This window comes from Canis lupus, chromosome 28 (genome assembly GCF_003254725.2).
Source record: "Canis lupus dingo isolate Sandy chromosome 28, ASM325472v2, whole genome shotgun sequence".
Classification (NCBI taxonomy): domain Eukaryota; kingdom Metazoa; phylum Chordata; class Mammalia; order Carnivora; family Canidae; genus Canis; species Canis lupus.
Window position 1 is genome coordinate 15,810,039 of NC_064270.1, and position 25,729 is coordinate 15,835,767.

Sequence of the window (25,729 nt, forward strand, 5' to 3'; positions counted from 1 at the left end):
TCATGAATAAATAAATAAAATCTTTAAAAAATATAATTTTTAAAAAAGAAAGCATTGTTTAAGTTCAGTGAGACAACTATACCCCAAATAATTTGGGAATTTATCTTCTCTGCTCCTTGCATCCATAGTTAGAGTTGTTTCCTTTGCCAAGGCCTTGGGATTACACAGCCTGCATGTGTTTATACTGTCTAAAACACAGCATGCACTAAGTGGACAGTTTATGGCAGGGAGTGAAGAAATCAAATGATGCAAGACCATATATTCTGTGCCTGGATAATGGTTTAACTAGCTTAACTTGAACATTTCTGAAAATGAACTGGAGAACACATATGATAAAAGGTAGTTGTTTTTTTTTTTTTAAGATTTTATTTATTTATTCATGAGAGACACAGAGAGAGAGCGAGAGGCAGAGACACAGGCAGAGGGAGAAGCAGGCTCCATGCAGGGAGCACAACGTGGGATTCGATCCCGGGACTCCAGGATCATGCTCTAGGCCGAAGGCAGGTGCTAAACCACTGAGCCACCCAGGGATCCCCTAAAAGGTAGTTTAAAACAGTAAGAATAGGGGTATGTATATGTATTTTTCTCTGTATTTTTCTCTGTATGTATATGTATTTTTCACCAACTGTCATGACAGAACAGGACAACAAACTGAGTCTGGGAGATGGCAGGGAAGCCTGTCCACAAAGCACATTAGTGATAACCAATTTGACTTTCAGATTCATTAGACAATGAGATCCCCTGCATCCTGAGACTAATAATAGCTTTAATTTATTCAGTACCTACCTACTATGTGTCAGACACTGTAGTAGACAATAAAGAGAATTATCTCATTTAAACCTCACACTCTTTTAAATTTTTTAAATTTAGGGACACCTGGGTGGCTCAGCGGTTGAGCGTCTTCCTTCCGCCCAGGGTGTGATCCTGGAGTTCCAGATCGAGCCCCACATCGGGCTTCCTGCATGGAGCCTGCTTCTCCCTCTGCCTGTGTCTTTGCCTCTCTCTCTCTGTGTCTCATGAATAAATAAGTAAAAGCTTTAAAAATTTTTTTAATTTAAATTCAATTAACTAACATATAATGTATTTTTTTAAATTTGTATTTATTTATGATAGTCACAGAGAGAGAGAGAGAGAGAGAGAGGCAGAGACACAGGCAGAGGGAGAAGCAGGCTCCATGCACCAGGAGCCTGATGTGGGATTCGATCCCGGGTCCCCAGGATCGCGCCCTGGGCCAAAGGCAGGCGCCAAACCGCTGCGCCACCCAGGGATCCCCATATAATGTATTATTAGTTTCAGAGGTAGAGTTCCGTGATTCATCAGTTTTACGTAATACTCAGGGCTCATTACATCATGCGCCCTCCTTTTTAAAAAAAAAAAAAAGATTTTATTTATTCATTCATGAGCAACACAGAGAGGCAGAGACACAGGCAGAGGGAGAGGCAGGCTCCTCGCAGGAAGCCCAATGCGGGACTCAATCCCTGGACCCCAGAATCACACACTGCACCAAAGGCAGACGCTCAACTGCTGAGCCACCCAGGTTTCCCCATCATGTGCCCTCCTTAATGTCCATCACCCAGTTACCTGATCCCTTCACACACCTCTCCTCTAGCAACCCTCAGTTTGTTTCCTATGGTTAAGAGTCTCTTACGGTTTATCTCCCTCTCTGATTTCATCGTTTTATTTTTTTCCTATCTTCTCCCCACCATGATCCTCTGTTTTGTTTCTTAAATTCCACATATGAGTGAGATCATATAATAATTGCCTTTCTCTGATTGACTTATTTCACTTAGCATAATATCCTCTGGCAAGAGGGTTCCCCTTTCTCCACATCCTTGCCAACATCTGTTATTTCCCGACTTGTTAATTTTAGCCATTCTGACTGGTGTGAGGTTATATCTCATTGTGGCTTTAATTTGTTGTTCCCTGATGCTGAGTGATGCTGAGCATCCTTTCATGGGTCTGTTGGCCATTTGTATGTCTTCTTTGGAGAAATGTCTGTTCAGGTCTTCTGCACATTTCTTGATTGGATTATTATTCTTTGGGTGTTGAGTTTGGTAAGTTCTTTAAGACTTTGGATATAAGCCCCCTTTATCTGATAAGACATTTTCAAGTATCTTCTCCATTCTGTTGTCTTTTGGTTTTGTCGATTGTTTCCTTTGCTGTGCAAGAGCTTTTTATCTTGATGAAGTCCCAATAGTTCATTTTTGCCTTTGTTTCCCTTGCCTTTGGAGATGTGTCTGGGGAGAAGTTGCTATGGCTGAGGTCTCAAAAGGTGCTGCCTGTGTTCTCTAAGATTTTGATGGATTCCTGTCTCACATTTAGATCTTTCATCAATTTTTAGTTTATTTTTATGTACAGTGTAAGAAAATGGTCTGGTTTCATTCTTCTGCATGTGGCTGTCCAATTTTCCCAACACCATTTGTTGAAAAGATTTTTTTCTATTGGATATTCTTTCCTGCTATGTTGAAGATTAGTTGATCATAGAGTTGAGGGTCCATTTCTGGGTTCTCTATTCTGTTCAATTGATCTATGTGTCTGTTTTTGTGTCAGTACCATACTGTCTTGATGATTACAGTTTTGTAATAGAACTTGAAGTCTGGAATTGTGATATCCCTAGCTTTGGTTTTCTTTTTCGATATTCCTTAGGCTATTAGGGGTCTTCTGCTTCCACACAAATTTTAGGATTATTTGTTTGTTCCAGCTCTGTGAAGAAAGTTGATGGTATTTTGACAGGGATTGCATTGGATATATAGATTGCTCTGGGTAGCATAGACATTTTAACAATATTTGTTCTTCCAACCCATGAGCATGGAACACTTTTCCATTTCTTTGTGTCTTCCTTAATTTCTTTCATGAGCGTCCTGTAGTTTTCTGAGTACAGATCCTTTGCCTCCTTGATTAGGTTTATTCCTAGGTACCTTATGGTTTTGGGTGCAAGTGTAAATGGGATTGACTCATTAGTTTCTCTTTCTTCTGCCTCATTGTTAATGTATAGAAATGCAACCGATTTCTGTGTATTGATTTTATATCCTGTCACTTTGCTGAATTCCTGTATGAGTTCTCATAATTTGGGGGTGGCATCTTTTGAATTTTCCACATAGAGTATCATGTCATCTGCAAAGAGAATTTGACTTCTTTTTTGCCAATTCGGATGCCTTTTATTTCTTTTTGTTGCCTGATTGCTGAGGCTTCACAACCACTCTTTAGGTAGTATTTGTATACCCATATTACAAATGAAGAAATAGAGCCTTGGAATGACAAGTTAAAACCGTTGTCTAATGTTACAGAATAAGAGATCTGGGATTTGCACTTTGGTCCTTGGACAGCAATGCTTGCTTCTCTCTCCTATAATGCGTCTCTTCATAAAAGAAAGTCCCCTCACTTGAGGGACTAGGAATCTTTATTTTTATCATCTTTATCCTCCATTCCTTACTGGGTTTTACTTAAGATTTTTCTGCCCCAGAAACCTTTGGCAACACCAAGTCCCACAGGCAAACTGCTACACTTTGCCCACTTTCTGAACCTATTAACTTCCTGCATTGCAGTGATACCATGATAGCTCAAAACTGGGTTCTGAGCCCAAAGAACTGAGTCATCTCCTACTAAAACCTGAATTGGATTGGGTGCTATTATCAAATTTTTATTTTATTTTATTTAAAGACATATTTATTTATTCATGAGAGACAGAGAGAGAGGCAATGACAGGCAGAGGGAGAAGCAGGCTCCCTGCAGGGAGCCCAGTGTGAGACTCGATCCTGGAACCCTGGGATCACACCCTGAGCGAAAGCCAAATGCTCAACCGCTGAGCCAACCAGGCATCCCTATTACCTAATTTTTAAAAAAGAGTTAAAAAATAATTTTGAAAAGGAACTGTACCCCGGTGGCGCTGCGGTTTGGCGCCGCCTGCAGCCTGGGGTGTGGTCCTGGAGTCCCTGGATCAAGTCCCACATTGGGCTTCCTGCATGGAGCCTGCTTCTCCCTCTCCCTGTCTCTCTCTCTTTCTCTCTCTCTCTCTGTCTATGAATAAATAAATAAAATCTTAAAAAAAAAAAAAAGAAAAGTAACTGTATAGCTTAGTATCAAAGGGCCTGGAAATGACGGGAAATTACAGAAGGGGCAGTTCCTCAGGAGGTAATAAAACCAGGATATTAGAATTCATTTTACTGTACTGGCTAAAGAGGAGGGAAAGATGTGACCAATTGTCTGGAAACTAGAGTCCAAATTTTAGCTCAAAAAAAAAATTTAGCTCCAGACACAATGCAAATCTCATATAGTCCTGCAGATAAACTTCTAGAATGTACTGGTGGGCAGCCTAGTTGGCTCAGCGGTTTAGCACTGCCTTCAGCCCAGGGCATGATCCTGGAGACCCAGGATTGAGTCCCAAGTTGGGCTCCCTGCATGGGGCCTGCTTCTCCCTCTGCCTGTGTCTCTGCCTCTCTCTCTCTCTCTCTGTATCTCTCATAAATAAATAAATAAAATATTTTAAAAAATAGAATGTACTTGTGAACACAAGCAGGAAGTCCAGAACCACCATTCATGATTCTTTTTAAAAAAAATTTTTTTTATTTATTTATGATAGGCACAGAGAGAGAGAGAGAGAGGCAGAGACAGAGGCAGAGGGAGAAGCAGGCTCCATGCACCAGGAGCCCGATGTGGGATTCGATCCCGGGTCTCCAGGATCCCGCCCTGGGCCAAAGGCAGGTGCTAAACCGCTGCACCACCCAGGGATCCCACCATTCATGATTCTAAAGGCAAACATGAAATAGTTTTAAAAATGTATTTTAAAAAACCCAAAAATAAATAAATAAAAATAAACCATAAAAAAATAAAAAAGTATTTAAAAATCCACTGGGTGAAGAGCACCTGGGTGGCTCAGTCAGTTGAGTGCCTGATTTCACTTAGGTCATGATCCTGGGGTCCTGGGATTAAGCCCTGCATCAGGCTCACTGTCCAGTGGGGAATCTCCTTCTCCTTCTGCCCCTCATCCCACTCAAGTTCTCTCTCTCTCTTTCTCTTAAATAAATAAATAAATAAATAAATAAATAAATAAATAAATAAATAAATAAATAAAATCTTTAAAAAAATTCATTGGGCAGTGCCCAAGTAGAGCAGTTGGGGGTCAGACGTGGTTTGGGGTCAGGTCATGGTCTCAGGGTCTTGAGATTAAGCCCTGTGTTGGGCTTCTTATTCAGTGTGTGGAGTCCACTTGAGACTCTCTCTCCATCTTTCTCTACCCCTGTCCCTTGTGCACATGCTGTCTCTCTCTCTCTAAAATAAATAAATCTTTAAAAAAAAAATTAATTGGAACAGAAAACAGATCAGTAATTGCCAGGGGTAAAGAGAGGGGGTGATGGGGTATAAGGGTTTTATTTCGGACTGATAGAAATTTTTGGAACTAGTTAGAGGTGGTAGCTGCACAGCATTGTGAACATACTAAATGCCACTGAATTGTACACTTTAAAATGACTAATTTTATATCATGTAAATTTCACCTCAATTTAAAAAATCCACTGATAGAGAATTTATGGAGCTGTCAGAAAAATATAATTACAAAATCTATACCTTCTGCTCCAGCTGGGACCATTATGTACAGCCACCCTGGGTCAATCTCAGTTAGAAGAAATTCCATTAGGACGACATAAGCCAGATCTAATAAGAGTATTGATTCCAAAACAGAACCGGGAGAAAAAGCCAGAAATACCTCTTGATGTAAACAAAAGAAAAAATAGCTTGAAGTGCTTGCTTATAAGCACTCATCACTGATTTCCAACTGAGATTATTTTTATTATTACATCATCAGAAATCTCTAAAGTCCTGAAAAACATCTAAATCATAAGAATAAATTTTTCCCCCCTTGGAACCAAATAAGCTGGTGTGCCTGAAAGCACAATAATTTAAAATGGAAATAACAGAGGTGACCTTTGTAGTATCTTTAAACAGAGCTCATATGTGAAATTTTATTTTTCTTTATAGAACATACACTACTAATGGCTTTGCTGCATGTTCAGATTTAATGTATAGTTTAGATTTGTCATCATGCCTTTGCTATTTTCAAATATCTCATATGGGAATGCCCTTTACAAAAGGCCAAATGATTGTTTTTATTAAATTACCATCCCCTGCTGCAAATTCTCAAAAGATGGAAAGAACAGTTACTATGTAGATCAAATGGCTTCTCTCTTCCTCTATTGATCTCTTAGATGCTTTGATTGAGCTCATGTTTTTATATTCCATAAGCTTACTAGGGGCGGGTTGTGACTAGCTGAAATTTATAAATTCTTTCTTAAATTCCCTTGAAACACCCAGACACACAGACACATACCCCAGGATTGTAATAAGACTCAGTGAGTCACATTGCAGATATTTAAAGATTTATGTTTCTACAATTCTTCAGTGATTCTGAATAAAAAGAAATAGAGAAAGCTCAGGATACAAAGAAAAATGAAGATTGATCTTGGAGAGGTCTCCAGGCCCCCTTCCTCATCAATTAATTACCGTGGATCACCCCATGACTACTCTCCCCCCCCGGTGAGGTAAGTGGACTCTGCTGTGTAGGTCTGAGTCACTTCATTCCAGCTCTATTGTATGTTCTTATTAATAGGGAGTATAGAATGTTAGCAGAGTGTAGCCAGTCATTAGCATAAGGGCTGGAGTTTTGGAATACAATCAATAGCAGGTCTAGTTAATTGCTGATTACTGCGCTGGGCAAAAAAAAAAAAAGTTTTCCGTGGAAGTGCTCATTATATATATTTTTAAGTAATTTCGGGGTGGGGTGCCTGGGTGACTTAGTAGGTTAAGTGTCTTAAGGTTAAGTAGGTTAAGTGTCATTGGGTCATGATCTCAGGATTCTGGGATTGAGCCCCATGTGAGGCTCTGTGCTCAGCAGGGAGCCTGCTTCTCCCTCTCCCTCTGCTCCTCCCCTTGTTGTGCTCTCTCTCTTTCTCTCTCTCTCTGTCTCAAATAAATTAATAAATATAAATATTAAAAAAAGTAATCCCTATGCCCAACGTGGGGCTCAAACTCAAGACCCCAAGATCAGGAGTTGCACACTCTACTGACAGTTAGCCAGGTGCCTCTAGAGGTGCTATTTATTTATTCATTCATTCATTCATTTATCTATTTATCTATTTATTTATAGATTTTATTTATTTGACTAAGAGAGAGGGAGGAAGCACATGCAGGGGGAGTAACAGTGGGAAAGGGAAAAGCAGGCTCCCCACTGAGCAGTGGGCTTGATGCAGGGCTGGATCCCAGGACCTTGGGATCATGACCTGAGCCAAAGGCAGGTGCTCAATGGACTGAGCCACCCAGGTGCCCCAGAGGTGCTTATTTAAAACAAATTTAAGGGGCTCCTGGCTGGCTGGCTCAGTCAGTAGAGCATATGACTCCTAATCTCTGGATCATGAGTTCAAGCTCCCCATATGGCATGGAGCCTACTTAAAATTAAAATTAAAACAGGGCAGCCCCGGTGGTGCAGCGGTTTAGCACTGCCTGCAGCCCGGGGTGTGATCCTGGAGACCCGGGATCGAGTCCCACATCAGGCTTGTTGCGTGGAGCCTGCTTCTCCCTCTGCCTGTGTCTCTGCCTCTCTTTCTCTCTCTCTCTCTCTCTCTCTCTGTGTCTCTATGAATAAATAAATAAAAAATCTTAAGAAAATATTAAAACAAAACAAATTAAACTCACTTAGGTTCATCTGTTATGCTGTAAGTATGAATAAATGAGAAGTGTAACTTTCCATTTCCCATGATTTCCTGGCATAAGGATTCATACATGACATATACAATTCCTGATGTCCTTCAGGGCTAGACAATTTTGATCCTTACGTCAAGCCAGCCTTGAACTCAACAAAATGAACTCCTGGCAACTGAAACTATGAACTAACCTAATCTGCAAAGTATAAACAGCATAGCCAAGACTAGAGTTAGGGTGAACACAGAACCCAGGCCTGACTTCAGAGCCTGTGTCCCTACCTGTCTCCAGGAGGGGTTATCCATAGAAGGAGGTGAAGAAAGAAAACATGTAAGAAAGAAGACAGGAAAAATAATAAATGGTTCAACATAAATCTTTTAATACTAATAGACCTCCTTACTCATTAGAAAGGAACTAATGGAGCAAAGTAACCTAAGAAGTGATTACATAGGGATCACATTTGAACTTGGTAATTGATTGTATGCCAGCTATGGCCCTGAATGCTTTATATATTTATTAATTCTCATAACAACTCTTTGAGTTAGGTTCCTTTGTCCCTGTTTACAGATAAGAAAAACTATAGCTCAGAGAAATTATACATGTCTGAGATCATGTAGCTTGCAAGTAGCAAATCTGGGAATCAAAGCCATGCAGTCTGGCTTCAAAATTCATGTCCTTAGGAAGGGGCTGAGGGAGAGGGGGAAGTAGACTACCCACTGAGCAGGGACCCTGACACGAGGCTGGATGTTAGGACCCTGGGATCATGACCTGACCTGAAGGCAGACGCTTAACCAAGTGAGCCACCCAGGTGCCCCTGCTAAGGCCAAGTACTGGGCTAGATGCTGTGAAAATAATATGTGGCTCTAGACATGGAGGAGGACCATAAAATCTGAGGAACCTATCAGAAAGATTCTTCTCTGGATCTTCTAAAAGAATAAGGAAAAAGAAAAAAGAAAAAGAAAAACTTAAAAGAAGCCAAGGAAAAGGAAACTTCAGGCTTCAGAAGCAGGAGCATCAAGAAAGATGAATTGAACTGGTCACTGTGAAAGCAGAGTGGCAGACAGCACCTGGAACTGTGAACTGCACCAGACAGGCAGTGGATCAGGAGACAGTAGGAACATGAGGCCAAGCCAGCCAGATGAGACTGGGCCCCTTACAGGAGCACAGAATGAAGAAAAAAAAAAAAAAAATCATGTCTTTAACCACTATGCAATACTGCCTCTATGTGTTTTTTTAGAGCGGAAAAAAAAATCTGTCCTGGCAACCTTTGTCTTCTTAAAACTCTAATTTAAAACGTTAATCAGCTTTACTCTTGGGAAAACATTTTCCTATAAACATCTGAAGGAAAAAAAATCTGTTCTCTAAATGAAAATAGTTTCACAATAAGAACCTTTGTAAAACCACAGACACCATCAGAACAAAATAAAAATGTAGTATAGATTAAACCATAATATCCATTCCACGTAAGTAAATGGTAAGCTTTCAGGAGACCACTATGACATTTCATTTGAGAAATGACTATTAATCTCGAAAGGTGATAAAATTTAGATTTCATCAGTTCAGTTTTGAAGAGAGGCCAATAATCAAACTCATGTGCAGAAGATACTGAAAAAAGGATAAAAATGAGGACCTACTCTTTTTGGTCATGGTCCACTAAACAAAACAAACAAACAAACAAACATATTCAGAATCAGCATCTGCTTGAATCTTCTCTATTACCAAGGGTTTCCAAGATGACAAAATTGCAAAGGTTGCAACTATTAGAACTTTAAAGAAAAAAATTTAAAAAATTAAAATTAGTCACACATACATTTGATAAGTCAATTACAAGGTGATTCTACAAGAATATTCATCTAGGATTGAATCACAGAGGATACACTTTGAGCAAGATAAATAGGGCAAATAAATGGGTCAGAGGTATCATTTTCAAGAATTCAAAGTCACTGTAGGAGAGTCATTGTATGTGTGTGTGTGTGCAAGATCTGTGTTAGTTTGGAGTCCAGAGAAAGAATTGTCAGAGATGAGATGAGAGTGTATCTGAATCAGGAGGGAAGAGCAATGCAGTAGAAGCGGAGGGGAAGCTCAGTGAAGCCTAAGGTCAAAGGAAACGACTTTGGCCTATACTAGAAAGAAAAGTTTGAGATGGCAATAAGGGAGGAATTGAGAAACCTGCCAAGCATACCTTCTGCCAAAATACAACTTAATCAACAAACTATCCCTCTGAGCATCTTCACTTAATATCACCTTAGAGAGGGTTTAGGCAAAAACAAAGGGACCTGCAGCTATGCCAAATAAATCTATTTTTAGCTACTGATGTTGGGCTCTGGAATCTATACTTCATATATCTTATTCATGCATATTTGGGTATTTTTGTTTCTAGTAAAAATTCCATTTGAAGAAAAACTTTGACCTTATTTCATCTAAGCTAAATGCCTGCTGCTGGTGATGGCAGCCAATCTAACCCGAGGCAACAAGTTGGCATTTGTTTGCTCTTGCTTGTGCTTTTCCCACATCTAAGTCTGACTTTTTGGTTATTTGAAGACAGCTGTCTTGTATTGTCTTACCCATACTTTTTTGCTTTTCCAAGTTAACCATAAGCAATTGCTTAACCCTTATCTCTTGTTTTTGTTCTGGTCTCTTTCTCTCTATTCCCTATCCCATTACCCTTCCATCTCTCAGTAGTTGGGTATGCTACCCAGAACCAGACACAATATGAATTGGATATTAGAAGTATATATTTTTAAAGCTTTTATTTATTCATGAGAGACAAAGAGAGAGAGGCAAAGACCCAGGCAGAGGGAGAAGCAGGCTCCACGCAGGGAGCCCAGTGTGGGACTCGATCCCAGGACTCTAGGATCACACCCTGGGCTGAAGCCAGGTGCTAAACTGCTGAGCACCCAGGTGTCTCTGGATATTAGAAGTATTAACTCCCTTGCTCTGAAACTGTATTTCTGTTGGTGAAGCCCAAGATCACACTGATTTTAGGGGTACAAATTTGAAAGCTAATCAATCAGCATTCTTCGTTTAGTTTATTGCCTGGTAGTAGCAATAGGTCAAATAGATATAACGTTATATAACTTAGTTCTTTGGGATTCTTGGAGGTCAAGTCCAGAGGGAGCAAAAAAAGAAAGGGTAGAGCTTTTTGTGACTCTTACAGTATTTACCAGCATTTGCTTTTTATTAAGATTCTGAGAACTGGGGCTCCTAGATGGCTCAGTCAGTTGAGCATCTCCCTTCAGCTCAGGTCATGGTCCTAGGATCCTGGGACTGAGCCCAGCATCCAGCCCCACATCAAGCTCCCTGCTCAGCAGGGGAGTCTGCTTCTCCCTCTCTGCTGCTCTCCCTGCTGGTGCTCTCTTTCTGTCAAAATAAATAAATAAAATCTTAAAAAAAAAAAAAAAAAAAAGATTGAGACCTGTAACTCATAGGCTGTGAGTTCCTTGAAGTAGACCACTCCTTCAATTTAATCTTATCCACACAATATCTAATAAGGGATATATTATTTTTGTTCACTGCAGAAGCATTTATCAAGTAATTACATTTAATATTCTACTTTAAAAAAGTATTCTCCTCCGGTTACAGAGCCCTTGGAATATCCTGTCTTTGTATGCCTGAGACCTTGGGCCACACCAGATAGTTTATCCTAACAATGAGACTTATGGTGAATGCCTATTTTTGTATACCTGGGGCCCTGGGACATGCTGTATCAATTTGATTACTGGGTAGGTGCTAGACTCTCAATGGCTGAGTCAATCATATAGACACTGCATAACTGATTCCCATTAAAAACCCTGGATACTCAGGGTCAGGTGAGCTTCCCTGTTTGGCAACAGTTTACACGTGTCACATATCATTGCTGAAAGAATTAAAGATATGAGGAAAAGACAACTGAAAGCTTGTACCTGGTTTCTCCTAGACTCTGCGGTATACAGCTTTTCCCTTTTCTGATTTTAATCTGTATCCTTTCACTGTAATAAACTATAAGCTTAAGTATAAGGAGCCCTTCTAGTGAAACACTAAACCTGAAAGTAGTCTTGGGGATCCGGGACACGGATAGGTTAACATGGGACAAGTAAGCAATTTGTGCAAGAAATGTTTAAGAGGCAATGAATTCCATAGTTGCTATTCTGTCCATTGTCAAATAACAGCATCTAGTAAAATCAGTGAAGATGTCCATAAAATATCTATTTGATGGCATTTTAACTTTAATTTGGATACCTGTTAAAGAATTTTGGTTATTTTTGTTTCAATCTACAATAAATATGAACATTTCAAAATAGGTTAAAATAAATTTTTATTAAAAATTTTTATTAAATGTTAGAAGAGATTTATACACAATTCACAAATTCTTTACAAAACAATTGCCAAACCTTATTCATTTGTAACTGTTTCTATGCAGAGTTGGAAATTTTATACTGAAATAGGGTCTATAAAAAATCTTTTTAGAAAGCATCACAATGCTAATTTTAGGCAAAATAACATTTAAAACTGAAATCTTTGCACGTGAGTAAACTCTCAAACACCCGTATTCTTTATCCCAGTGACAAAATAATGGGAAAACAGACATTAAGTTGACTTACTGAGGAATCAATGAATAAGTATTCTGTAAACTTGCAAATGTACTCAAGTTTCTTTATTACTTTCAGAAGCAGTGGCATTACAAGGTATTGACAAACTACGTGTTCAAATAAAATGAATGTTAATCAAATTAACATTCAAAGAATAAAAATAATGTTTCAAAGAGGCACCCCTTGTTGTAAGATATTTTAAAGAAGTCTTTAGTACAGTGAAGGCTTATGGTATAGGCCATAAACCCTGCAGGAGACAGCTCTTCACACAAAATGAGAATTCATCCCTTTTAGAAGTAAGTATCACCTCTGTAGTATTGCTGGTAAATGAAAGATGTAAGTTCAAAGTACAATGGCAACATACAAAAGTGGTCAATAGTTTTGGTCTTTGTCTGAGAGGTACACTCTGTAATTCAGCAAAGACTGGCTTTGAATCTTTAGTTCAAAAGCATACTTCTTTTCCAAAAGGATGACTGCCCAACTGATATGATTCCAGAGAGCAGAATCCTAACCACCAACCTGAAAGGGATATGGCTCAACAAAGAAGAAAATAGTAACCGATTTACGTCAAAGGTTAGGAAGCAAAATCAATGTCAAAGTATTTGAAATCACAAGGAATTTAAAAATTTAATGCTTTGAAAATTTCCCCCTGAGCTATTGATGCTTTTTATATAGTCTCTAGTAAAGCAGAAGCATTCCATCATTCCAAATTGTACTTATAAATGCTATGAATCTTGGTGCTGAAAATAGGTAAGTTATGCCTCAAACAGCACAAAGTGGTAGCAATTACATGTTTTGTGGAAATCTTTGGTGAAATGCAATCCTGCAGAAGCCTCCTTATTTTGTTTCCCTCCTCCAAATGCTGCTAGAATCTTCAAGTAATTTTCAAGGGAGAAACTACAAGACCATAATGAAGGACCAGCAGACCATCCTGAGAAGAAAAAAAAAAAGTGTTTTGTAACTATTTGAAAACCAGTTATGTGAACAATTAAGTCAGATAGGTTTTTCAAAGCCCAGCATTAATGGGAAATTCTTTGATTTAAAGAGAATAAAGAGTCCAAGATAAATAACCTTGCTTATTCATATTCACCCAATCACCAAACATTCTCTGTCAATGTGCCTTTTTAATGACTTTCAACAGGTACTTCTGAAACTCCATAACTAGCCAGGGTTGTTTATGGCTAAACAGTTCTCTGAAAAGAACTAAGAGAGGTACATCTCTCTTTCTGCACAGACTACTTAATAGACCACCTAAGTATTGGGCTTCCCTAAAGAAAGACTCAATTATCATAGAGTATCATGAATTCAGTAAGAAACGACACATTGATTTCCATATAAATGCAGCTTAATATTCTAAGAAAACGTTGCAACTCTTACCTGTTTAATGTATCATACAATTTAACTGTCTTAACAAGTGTTCACAACACAATTTAACCTTTCTTTTACTATTGTTTTAAGTAGGCTTCCACACCCAACATGGGGCTTGAACTCAAGATCCTGAGAGTGAGAGTCACATACTCTACTGACTAAGCCAGCCAGGCATCCCTTGAACTTTTCTTTGATACTCAGGCATCATTATGAACAGTGACTAAACTGTTCTATAACTCAGTAAGGTCTTCAGTTACTAGGTAACTTAACCGTATAGGAAATGACTTCAGACACTATGTTTCTGAATCTATTCATCTGCTTTTTTGGTTTCTGTCTCCCCTTTTAGTATCAGATCTTAATCCTTTGTGTTCTCACCAAGTCTATATACAGGTAACAATCCACCTTTTAATTTTATTTTTAAAAAGATTTTATTTATTTATTCACGAGAGACACACAAAGAGAGGCAGAGACATAGGGAGAGGGAGAAGATGTGAGATTCAATCCTAGGACTCCAGGATCACGCCCTGAGCTGAATGCTCAACCGTGGAGCCACTCAGCTGTCCCACAATCCACATTTTTAAGTGCTATTTTTAATTTACTGAGAACTAGAAAATTAGCTAAAAACTAAGAGTCATTGGGGAAGTGTGCCATGAGCAATGGGCTAATTTTGAGCAACACATAAGAGGGAATGGTGGCATGCATGTCTTGCAATCACATTCTATTACTCTCTCTCTTTCTTCTCTGTTAAGCTCTTGCATGGCTCTACTTCCTCATTTCTCATTCACTACACAACTCATTGCAATCTGGATTCTATTCCTGGCAATTCCAGCGAAAACTCACCAGAATTCTAGAAAGGGTTCACAAATTCAAATGCCCACAAGGGCCAGGAAAGTAACTAGATGAATATGTAAGTTAGGTATGTGAATCCGTAGGGAATGTTGAGACCACTGGGAAATGAGACACCAGATGTCTAGCTAAAGGAATTCAACTCAAAAATATTTAAAACACAGAATAAACCAAATAAAACATAATCTCATACCACATTTGGCCCATGGACCACCAGATTATTGACTAATTAGCCTAATCAAAGTAAATAAATTTGTATTACAACACAAATAGATTCTATTAACATTCTTACAAGGACACAAATTACATTTTATAAAATGTTAATTTTTTTGCATATGGTTATGTTTCAGAAATGAAAACATTTTGGGAAACAATATACATGCTGATATATATATATATATTTTTTTAAAGATTTATTTATTTATTTATGATAGACATAGAAAGAGAGAGAGAGGCAGAGACACAGGCAGAGGGAGAAGCAGGCTCCATGCAGGGAGCCCGATGTGGGACTCGATCCCGGGTCTCCAGAATCACACCCTGGGCCGAAGGCAGGCGCCAAACCGCTGAGCCACCCAGGGATCCCCCATGCTGAGATTTTTCTTTTTTTTAATATATATATATTTTTTGCTGAGATATTAAGCTGAAAGTGTTGCTTATAAAGTGTTTTAAGCTGAGTGAAGTAAGTCAGTTGGAGAAGGACAGACATATGTTCTCATTCATTTGGGGAATATAAATAATAGTGAAAGGGAATATAAGGGAAGGGAGAAGAAATGTGTGGGAAATATCAGAAAGGGAGACAGAACGTAAAGACTGCTAACTCTGGGAAATGAACTAGGGGTGGTAGAAGGGGAGAAGGGCGGGGGGGTGGGAGTGAATGGATGACGGGCACTGGGGGTTATTCCGTATGTTGGTAAATTGAACCCAATAAAAAATAAATTAAAAAAAAACTGTTTTAAGACTTCAAAACAAGTTTATGTATACATTCATGTATAAAATAACATTTATGAAATAATTATATCTAAATGTCCATTATATTTACATTCTATATACATAGATACAAATGTTATTTATATTTTATTTTTTAAAAGATTTTATTTATCATTTATTCATGAGAGACAGAGAGAAAGCGAGAGAGAAAGAGGGAGAGAGGGAGAGGCAGAGACACAGGCAGAGGGAGAAGCAGGCTCCATGCAGGGAGCCCGACGTAGGACTCGATCCTGGGTCTCCAGGATCAGGCCCTGGGCTGAAGGAGGCGCTAAACCGCTGAGCCACTGGGGCTGCGTTATTTATATTTTATATTTAGATGTTTCTATCCCTGGTCTTCTTAAACTATCCAACCAGAATGGGTCTTCTAAAACCTAAGTCCAAAAAATAAATAAATAAATAAATAAGTAAGTAAGTAAATAAAACCTAAGTCAAGGGGACGCCTGGGTAGTTCAGTGGTTGAGCGTCTGCCTTCGGCTCAGGGGGTGATTCTGGAGTCTCATGACCGAGTCCCACATTGGGCTCCCTGCATGGAGCCTGCTTCTCCCTCTACCTGTGTCTCTGCTTCTCTGTCTGTGTCTCTCTCATGAGTAAATAAATAATATCATAACTAACTAAGTCAGGGCACCCTGGGTGGCTCGGTCTGTTAAGTGTCTGCCTTTGGCTCAGGTGGTGATCCTGGGGTCCTGGGATCAAGTCCCACATTGGGTTCCCTGCTCAGTGGGGAGTCTACTTCTCCCTCTATCCCTCCCCCTGCTTGTGATCTCTTTCTCTCTTTCTTGTGCTCTTGTCTCTCTCAAATAAAAAAATAAAAATAAATAAAAACAATAAAATAAAATAATTTTAAAAAGGGACGCCTGGGTGGTTCAGTCAATTAAGTGTCTGCCTTTGGCTCAGGTCATGATCCTGGAGCCCCAGGATTGAGCCCTGCCTGCATCAGGCTCCCTGCTCAGCAAAGAGTCTACTTCTCCCTCTTCCTCTGCTCATACTCTCTCTTGCTATCTTTCTCAAATATGTAAATAAAATATTTTTTTAATTATTAAAAAAATAAATAAAACATAAGTTAGAGTAGGTCACTTCTGTCCTCGGGTTAAATCTCTCCAATCAATCATTTCCTATCTTACTCAATTAAAATCCGAAGTCCATACTATGGCCTATAAAATCATACATGGTTTTATTCCAACTGCCCAGATCTCAGTTCCTACCATTCTCTCCCTCAAGTCCCATATCCTAGCTTTCCCACTGAGGAGGTATTAACATTCATTTAGCTAAGAGGTCCCAAGACTCCGTGAAACTTATATTGTTTGTCACTGAGGCCTTTAACTTTAAATGTACCATTAGATTATTTAAGTTTAGGGACTTGCTCATCTTTGAATCTCACTCACTACATGTCTAGAATAGTGCTCTGTAAATATTTTTTGAAGTAATATTTTCTACCTACTTCAATGACTTTGGGATTTTACTACTAGTTTCTTATATTTCTAATCAAGCAAGCTTAATTTTAACTAAAGGGTCATCTGGGTGGCTCAGTCAGTTAGGCATCTGCCTTTGGTTTGGGTCATGGTCCAGAGGTCCTGGGATCAAGCTTGGCATCAGGCTCCCTGCTCAGTGGGGAGTCTGCTTCTCCCTCTCCCTCTGCCCTTTCCCCTTGCTTATGTGTGCACTCTCTCTCTCAATGTAAATAACATCTTTAGATACCCTCACATGGGGATCATGATCGAGCCAAAAGCAGATGGTTAACTGATTGGGCCACCCAAGCACTCCAAAAGGCTGAACTTTAAGTTCAATTTTTTTCTACAGTTGAATCTTGCATCTACCACTATACAGCCAAGTGACACTGGACAAGTTACTTAACCTCTGCATGTCAGTTTTCTAAACTATAAGATCCACTAATGGATGTTAGAATAGAGGGCAACGTTTAAGGAGAAACAGGCTATCTGCATAGTTTCAAGGTATCTCCCAAAATATTATTAATTATAAAGAAAAAGACCTATCAGTAGTAAATATCTTCTGATGATACTTTGAGAAGGGCATTATCACTTGTATGGCATTCTTGCTAAAAATGCTCAATCTAGTAATCAGAAAACATCTGACAAACCCAAATGAGGGACGGTTTATAAAATAACTGACCAATACTCTTTAAAAGTATCAAAGTCATGAAAACAAGGAAGGACTGAAAAACTGGGAGAAGACAAGGAGACACGACAAATAGGATGTGTAAGGTAGGACAGAGAAAGAATAGTGGGAAAACTAGCAAAACTCATTGTCTGCAGTTTCATTAATAGTATTGCAACAATGTTAATTTCTTAAGTTTTGGTGAATGTACCATGGTCATGCAAGGTGTTAATATTAAAGGCAAGGTGTTAATATTAAAGGATACTGAATGGTATCTACATAAGAACTTTTAGTACTACTTTTGTAATTTTTCTCTAAGCCTTAAGTTATCTCAAAATAATATTTTATTTTTTTTAAAGATTTTATTTATTTATTCATGAGACAGAGAGAGGCAGAGACATAGGAAGAGGGAGGAGAAGCAGGCTCCATGCAGAGAGCCTGATGTGGGACTCAACCCCAGGACCCTGGATTCATGACCCGAGCCAAAGGCAGATGCTCAAACGCTGAGCCACCCAGGTGTCCTTAGTGTATTGTGGTCTGTGTGAATACCTTGTATAACAGATGTTCTGAGTAACAATTCAACATCGGAACCTATTTTTATTAGCTCTTCTATTTTCTTGGGAGAAGTTTCACTTTTATTACTTTTGAATTCTTCATTTATCTTTATTCTGGCTGCTTCTAATGCTCTGGTATCATTTTTAAAAACCTGGGGATCCCTGGGTGGCGCAGCGGTTTGGCACCTGCCTTTGACCCAGGGCGCGATCCTGGAGACCTGGGATCGAATCCCACATCGGGCTCCTGATGCATGGAGCCTGCTTCTCCCTCTGCCTGTGTCTCTGCTCTCTCTCTCTTTCTCTGTGTGACTATCATAAAATAAATAAAAAATTTAAAAAAATAAAAAAAATTAAAAAAAATTAAAAAAATAAAATAAAAACCTGTTGTCTGGTCCTGTGTAATGTTTTAAAGAGCTGTAAAACCTTGGCCGCCTGACCCATGGCTCTCCTCACCGTGGCGGCCACCTCTCTCAAAATAGTATTTTAAAACAGAAAATAGGAGAGGCGTCTGGGTGGTTCAGCTGCTTGAGTGTCTGGTCCTTGGTTTCTGCTTGGGTCATGGGATCGAGCCATGTCAGGCTCCAGGCTCAGCAGGGAGTCTGCTTCTCTCTCTCTCCCTCTGCCCCTTGCCCTTCACTTGCACATGCTCATACTCTCTCTCTAAAATACAAATAAATCTTAAAAAAATAAAAAGAAAAAAAGGAGGTAACAATTATTATCTCTTAAGGTTGTTGTGAGGCTTAAACAAGATAACACATGTTTTGGGGCACTTGGCTGGCTCAGTCAGTGGAGCATATGACTCTTGATCTCGGGGTGGTCAGTTTGAGCCCCACATTGGACCTAGAAATTACTTAAGATCTTAAAAAAAAAAAAAAAAAAAAGAGGTTAACACATATCCTTTTGCATGTTTAGCAGTATTAAGGGCTCAAGAAATGTTTATTAGTAATATTGTCTTTTTCTGAGCTCCAAGCAATTCCACATGATATATGTGTTACTCCTCAATTAGTCTGGCAGGCTGATCAAGGGATTTCCCTTTTTCTTTACACTTTCCAACCCAAATATCTTCAAGACTTTTTTCCCAAGTTCTTCTTCTTTTAAAAAACAAAAAAAACCCCAAAAAACCCAAAAACATTTAGTTATTCATTTGAGACACAGAGAGAGAGGAAAAGACACAGGAAGAGGGAGAAGCAGGCTCCCCACAGGAGCCCGATATGGGACTCGAACCCGGATCTTGGGATCATGACCTGAGCCTAAGGCAGCCGCCCAACTGCTGAGCCACCCAGACATTCCCCCCCAAGTCCTAACACCATTGCATTCATCACTAAGCTGGCTATATTGCAAAAATAATTACATTTCATGTATCTTTGTGTTCTTTTTGGAAATAAAGAAAACTGTTGCTCAAGGAAAAGCCAGTTACATTTTCAAAGAAACAGTAAGTGACTAAGTCCTCTTTCCTCCTTGTAAATCACACACAAAATCCAAGTTAATAATGACAGTCATTTAAAAAAAAAAAATGGTCCCTAATCATTGTATTGCTGATTACTTTTACTACTCTGACAAACTGTTATCACAACTATAGTGTACCTATATAACTGAAGGATAATATAACCTGTAATATCACAATAAAGAACAATCAGCCTTGTAGCATCTTTCCAATACTGAATTACATGTAAGTTTTATTTGCAAAATTACAAAACTTGTGATTTCTTTAAAAAATCCAAATATCATTTTAAAAAGTCATGAAAAACTGAATGGCCATGAGATGGCTATTAGTATTAATTTGGAGGTTACAATAAAACATTAATCAGTAAGCAAATCTACAAATATGGAATCTATGAATAATGATTATCAACTATATTCTTTTGGGTCCCATTTCTTTCGCTCAATATTATGCCTGTGCGATTAGTCCATGTTGCTGTATATGGTAGTTGTACTTAATTGTATGTATATGCCACAATTTTTTACTCATCCTTTTTTGGACATTTGGGTTGCTTCTAGTTTGTGACTATCATGAATAAAGCTACTATATATATATATATTTTTAAGATTTTGTTTATTTATTAATGAGAGACAGTGAGAGGGAGAGACATAGCCAGAGGGAGAAGCAGGCTCCATGCAGGGAGCCCAATGTGGGACTCAATCCCAGGACACCAGGATCACGCCCTGGGCGGAAGGCAGATGCTCAACCACTGAGCGACCCAGGTGTCCCTAAAGCTACTGTATGTTGTACATATCTTGTGGTGGACATCATATTCATTTCTCCTAGATTTATACTCAGGAGTGGAATTGCTGAGGGAGTAGAGTGTATATATACATGGCTTTAGTAGATACTACCAGCAGAACTCCAAAGTGATTAGATCAGTTCCCACTACCAATGTATATAAATTCTAGTCATTCCACATCCACACCAACACTTATTCTGTGAGTCTTTTTCATTTTAGTCAGTTCTTTTATATTTTGGTAGGTCAGCTTAGTCAAACTGGAACTATATTTCCCAGAATTCCCTTCCCTTTGAGTTAGCCAATAAGATTTGCAAAGTGGAAGGAAGCAGAAGCCATTCTGCTAATAACTGTTAACTCAGGTTATTACAGGGGCCAGATGCCCAGCTAGTTTATACACATTGTTGCTGGTATGCTGGCTCACGTTGTTGGTATAGGGCAGCAGCCAGGCCTGCAACTAACTCCTCTTGCTCCCAAAAGAGCTCCACCCTAAGCCTAAGTTTTGGGCCAAAGATCACCAGCTTTGTCTACAGATCACCCATGTCACTGAATACGGAAATGATGAGACACACATTCCACTTTCTCCTTATAGGTCCCAGTTTATTTTCACTATTCTACACTTTATATCTATCTTTTCTTGCAATTGCTGCCCTGTTGATTTACAATGACTACTAGTCCACAGGCAGTATCTTTCCACACTGCTCTTCACCAGCCCCTACAACGTCTATAATCCCTTATTCCCCAACATTCATATTGATTCTGTCTCCCAAACAGAATCCTAACTTTTAAAACTGGTGAATCCAGGTAAAGCATAGATGGATGTTCACTGTACTAATCCTATGATTTTTCTGAAGGTTTAAAAATTTTCCAAAGTACAAAGATTAATATAATACCTTTGTAACTAGTACTCAAGTTTGTTGAGTATTGACACTTTACCTTGTTTGTTTCAAATCTCTTTTGAAAATAACAAGAATTTTGGAAGTCTCTGGGTTGCTCAGTTGGTTAAGTGTCTGACTCTTGATTTCAGCTCAGGTCATGATTTCAGGGTCTTAAGATCGAGCCCTGCATCAGGCTCTGTGCCAGCACAGAGTCTGCTTGGGATGCCCTCTCTCCCTTGCCCTGCTCTTGTACACTCTAAGTAAGTAAATAAATAAGTAAAATCTTAAAAAAAAAAAAAAAAGAAAAATTTATTATCTTTCTGTCTGAAAAACCAAAGTGTTAACACTCATTAAATCTGAGTGGTGGGTGCAAGGAAACTTGTAGCAAATTAGTAAAAAGAAAACCAAGCAAAAATAAATAAATAAAATTATCCACAATAGACCAGTCCATTAAGGCTGCAGAAATTTCAGCAATAGTTCTTTATAGGTTGGTGGTAAAGCACAATCACAAAAATCACATCAAAATGTACCAATTGTTTGTTTCCTATCAAACAAAATATACATCTTTCCCATGATGCGACAATTCCACTCCTAGTTATTTGTCCAAAATAAGCGAAAGCATATGTTCTCAAAAAACTGGTTTAAAAAGACGACTAGGAAGAGGGAGAAAAAAATTTACTTGTATAGGACTGTTTATAGCTGCTTTATTTGTATTAGCCAAAAACTGGAAATATCCCATATATCTATGAATAGGAAAATGATAAAATATGGCATGTTATACAAAGAAATATTACGCAGCAATAAAAAGCATAAAAGTTGCTACATGCAACTACATGGATAAGTTTCAAAATGTATGCTGAAAGATGCCAGACACAAAAGAGTACATGTTCTATGATTCCACTTACATGACATCCTAGAATAAGTAAAATTAACATATGTTAAATATAGGTGTAAATATTTATGATCTTGGATTAGGCAATGGTTTCTTAGATGGGACACCAAACACGGAAGGAACAAAAGGCAAAACAGATAAAATGGACTTCATTATAATTAAAAACTTTTGTGTTTGAAAGGTCAGCACAAAGGAAATGAAAAGACAACCCACTGAATAGGGGAAATTTTTTTACAAATTGTATACCTGATAGTGGTGGACTAGAATTTAGGATATATGAAGAATTCTTACAACTCAATACTAAAAGACAAAACCCCCAATTTTTAAAAATGGGCCAAGGATCTAAATAGAAATTTTTCAAAAAAAAAAAAAAAAAGAAATTTTTCCAAAGAAGATAAACAAATGGCCAATAATACAGGAAAAGATCCTCAGCATGACTAGTCATCAGGTAAATGAAATCAAAACCACGCGGGACACCTGGGTGGCTCAGTGGTTGAGCATCTGCCTTCAGCTCAGGGCACGATCCTGCAGTCCCGGGATCAAGCCCCACATTGGGTTCCCTGCATGGAACCTGCTTCTTCCTCTCCCTCTGACTCTGTCTGTCTCTCATGAATAAATAAATATTAAAAAAAAAAAAAAAAAAAAGGAATCAAAACCACAAGGAGACCACTGCACACCTGATAGGATGGCTGTAATAAAAAAAAAATAGATAGCAAGTGTTGGCAAGGATCTAGGGAAACTGGAACCCATATACACTGCTGGAGGGATTATAAAATGGTGAAGTTGCTTTGGAAACAGAAACAGTCTTAACAGTTCCTCAAAATGTTAAACACCTAATTACCATATGACCCAGTGATTCCACTCCTAGATGTACACCAATGAGAAGTAAAAATATGTCCATAGAAAACACAGAAATATGAGGAATAAAAGAGCTACCACATAAACCATTTTAAAAAGTGCCTGACACACAGTAAGCATCCAATAAATACTACCTTTACTATTTACAGGACAAGTACGGCTAATAACATTTCTTTCATTAAATAACTTTCCTGTTAGGCATAAGCATGATAAAGTCTAAGACCAACCTGCATTGCTGCATCACCGATTGCACGACGGATTTCCCTTAGAGTTTGATACTGCTCCAACAAGTGATCACCACAGATGATATCTACCTATGGGCAAGTAAGAGTATCAAATTGCTTTCCTGCTTCAAAAAATCATATGAAAAAATTAAGGAAAAACCCAACATAATTACTCCCAGACTAGATTTTGCTATTTTATGTTAGAATGATAAAACACCCTCAAGACAGATTTTAGAAACTTGCTACAAAAATAAAGCAAAATGGAAGGAGCATTAGGAGACATTGAAGGACAATAGCATAGTACAGCAGATACTCAAAATGACTTCCTTGAATCTCTGAGAACAAGTAAAGTCACACTTGATATATTCAGCATCAAGGTACAGTTTTTTTAAGTTCCATGATAAAATGATTAAAAGGGTATATAATACTTAAAAAGCCATTCTTTAGTTATTTGGATAATTCTCTTATAAGGAACATCTCATTTTCCAACAATGCAGAGCCTAACCCTGACATAAAGTACACACTAAGGGAACTGTTTTATGGATGCAACATCTTAAGATCTTAAGTATCTTTAGTAACCTCAAAGCTCTAAAATATATCTACTTTTACAGCGGGATGCTCTAGAAATAATGACGTATACAATGTATATAACAAGTTATATACTATATGGTAGTCAGATTCCAGTATACCTACTTGCTAAGACAGGAATGCAAATCTTCAATCTTTGTCTTGCAATGGGTGCTCCTTTCCCATTGCCTTAAAATGGGGTCAAGTCCTTGATGTCTTATTAATATTAATATAGATCCCTTCATTGGCTACATCTCCTATGTCCTTGTTTAGTTTATAACATGACATTTCTTCTTGTTCTCTAACCCAGAATAGAATATCACTTCTGACTCTTGTATTTCTCCTTTCCCTTTCTTCTTACATGCAAAGTTACCAACTCCTATGGTTTCTTTTCTTATAATACCCCTTAGAGTTCATATCATCCTTTCAGCTGCTGCCCTTAGGCTTAAAGCAGAAACCACACCACCTCCTAACCACATTTCCTACTTTCAAATTCTGTTTACTCTAAAAACCCAACACACTGCCAACATGTTAATCTCCCTAAAACCATAGGCATGGATGGGGAAGAATAGTGAAAGCAGTTGCATTTCACTGAGAAGCTACTATGTCCACCATATGTTATACTACGTATTCAACATATGGGATCTCATCTAATCTTCACATTCTTGTGAGCTAGGTATTATAATTCCCATTTTACAGAAAGGAATACTAAAAGGTTAAAACATTTAACTTTCCTAAGGTCACAAAGCTAGTAACTACCAAAGTCCAGATCTAAACCCAGGTCTGTCTCCACGACTATCTTTCTCCAAAGCCTAAGTACATGTCAGGGGTTGGCAAACCTTTCCCATAAAATGTTAGACAGTAAGGATGGCTTCTGGACCTCTGTCATATCTACTCAATCTGCCACTACCGCATGAAAACAGCTTTAGTATGGCTGTGTTCCACTGAAATTTTATTTATAAAAACAGATGGTAAGCTAGATTTGGCCCATAGGTCATAATTTGTCAACACCCACGCTATCTCATAATGCATAAACTCTGATTAGTACCACCTTTTGTGTTTCACACTTGCTAGTTTCAAAATTGGCAGAGCAATACTTGTTTGCAAAATGGCTTAAAAGCAATGGTAGCGTACCTTGTGCAAAGAATTTAGATCCATGAAAAATTAAAGAATTAGGAAACTATCACTACATTTTGATTTAATATTCAGCAATCCAAGGGCCATCACTCTTCCTGAACTTCACCACATAGTATACATTTATGGTTTGGTTACTACATTTTTCAACTTAATCTTAACCCCCAGAAGGTGGCCAGTTACTAACATTTTGATGTATATGGCCCTAAATGCTATGTGTGCATGTGGGTTTTTTGGTTTTGTTTTGTTTTTAAATGGGATTATACCACATAAATTGTTCTACAAGTTATTTAAAAAACAAAAAAAAACCTTAATATACCATGGACATCTTTGAAGTACACAGGTCTAATAGCTATAGTGTTCCATTTTATGAATATATCATAATTTATGTCCCCATCCCCTTAATAAACATTTAAATTGCTTTCAATTTTACATACTCATTTTTAAAAGTCACATGATTACAAATATTTCATGAATCATCACATTCAAACAGAGTCACATCTGAAGTTTCCACAAACATAACCCACATATTTGGTAGTTTGCTAGATGGACTCACAAAACACAGCAAGGACACATGGCCAGATCAGTAAGGGAAAAAGACGTAGATGGAATCTGGACAAGTCCACGCACTAGCTTCCTATGCACACATACTCTCCTCAAATCAGGAAAAGACACACCCACAGTACTCCTTTTCCTAGCACTGGAAATGCAGCCAACTTGTACAATGTTTCTATCCAGGGAAGCCCATTTGAAGATCAGAGTAGATTTTTACTGAGGGCTGTTCATGTTGGCATTCTCTGCCTAGCAACTACTAAATTCCAAACTCCCAGAAG

The 25,729-nt window shown here is 38.4% G+C and overlaps 2 protein-coding genes across 4 annotated transcripts in view; both read right to left on the reverse strand.

Moving 5' to 3' along the window:
* Positions 1-11,966: 11,966 nt before the first annotated feature.
* The window catches only part of PCGF6 (polycomb group ring finger 6), a 35,758-nt gene continuing 21,995 nt past the window's right edge, over positions 11,967-25,729 (reverse strand). The window contains exons 9-10 of one of the 3 annotated variants that reach the window (XM_025467080.3): positions 23,199-23,285; positions 11,967-13,188 (exon numbers count right to left, since the gene is read on the reverse strand). In XM_025467080.3, the coding sequence (XP_025322865.1) occupies positions 13,132-13,188; positions 23,199-23,285 (144 nt within the window). In that variant the 3' untranslated portion in view covers positions 11,967-13,131. The remainder of the gene's footprint in view (positions 13,189-23,198; positions 23,286-25,729) is intronic. The other 2 variants (XM_035707717.2, XM_025467081.3) reach the window with 2 other exon arrangements.
* Positions 18,052-18,613, reverse strand: LOC112672271 (complex III assembly factor LYRM7-like). Its single transcript, XM_025467084.1, has 2 exons — positions 18,506-18,613; positions 18,052-18,276 (listed from the first exon to the last, which is right to left on the reverse strand). The coding sequence occupies exons 1-2, from the start codon at positions 18,563-18,565 to the stop codon at positions 18,067-18,069; spliced, it is 270 nt and encodes an 89-aa protein (XP_025322869.1). The 5' UTR covers positions 18,566-18,613; the 3' UTR covers positions 18,052-18,066.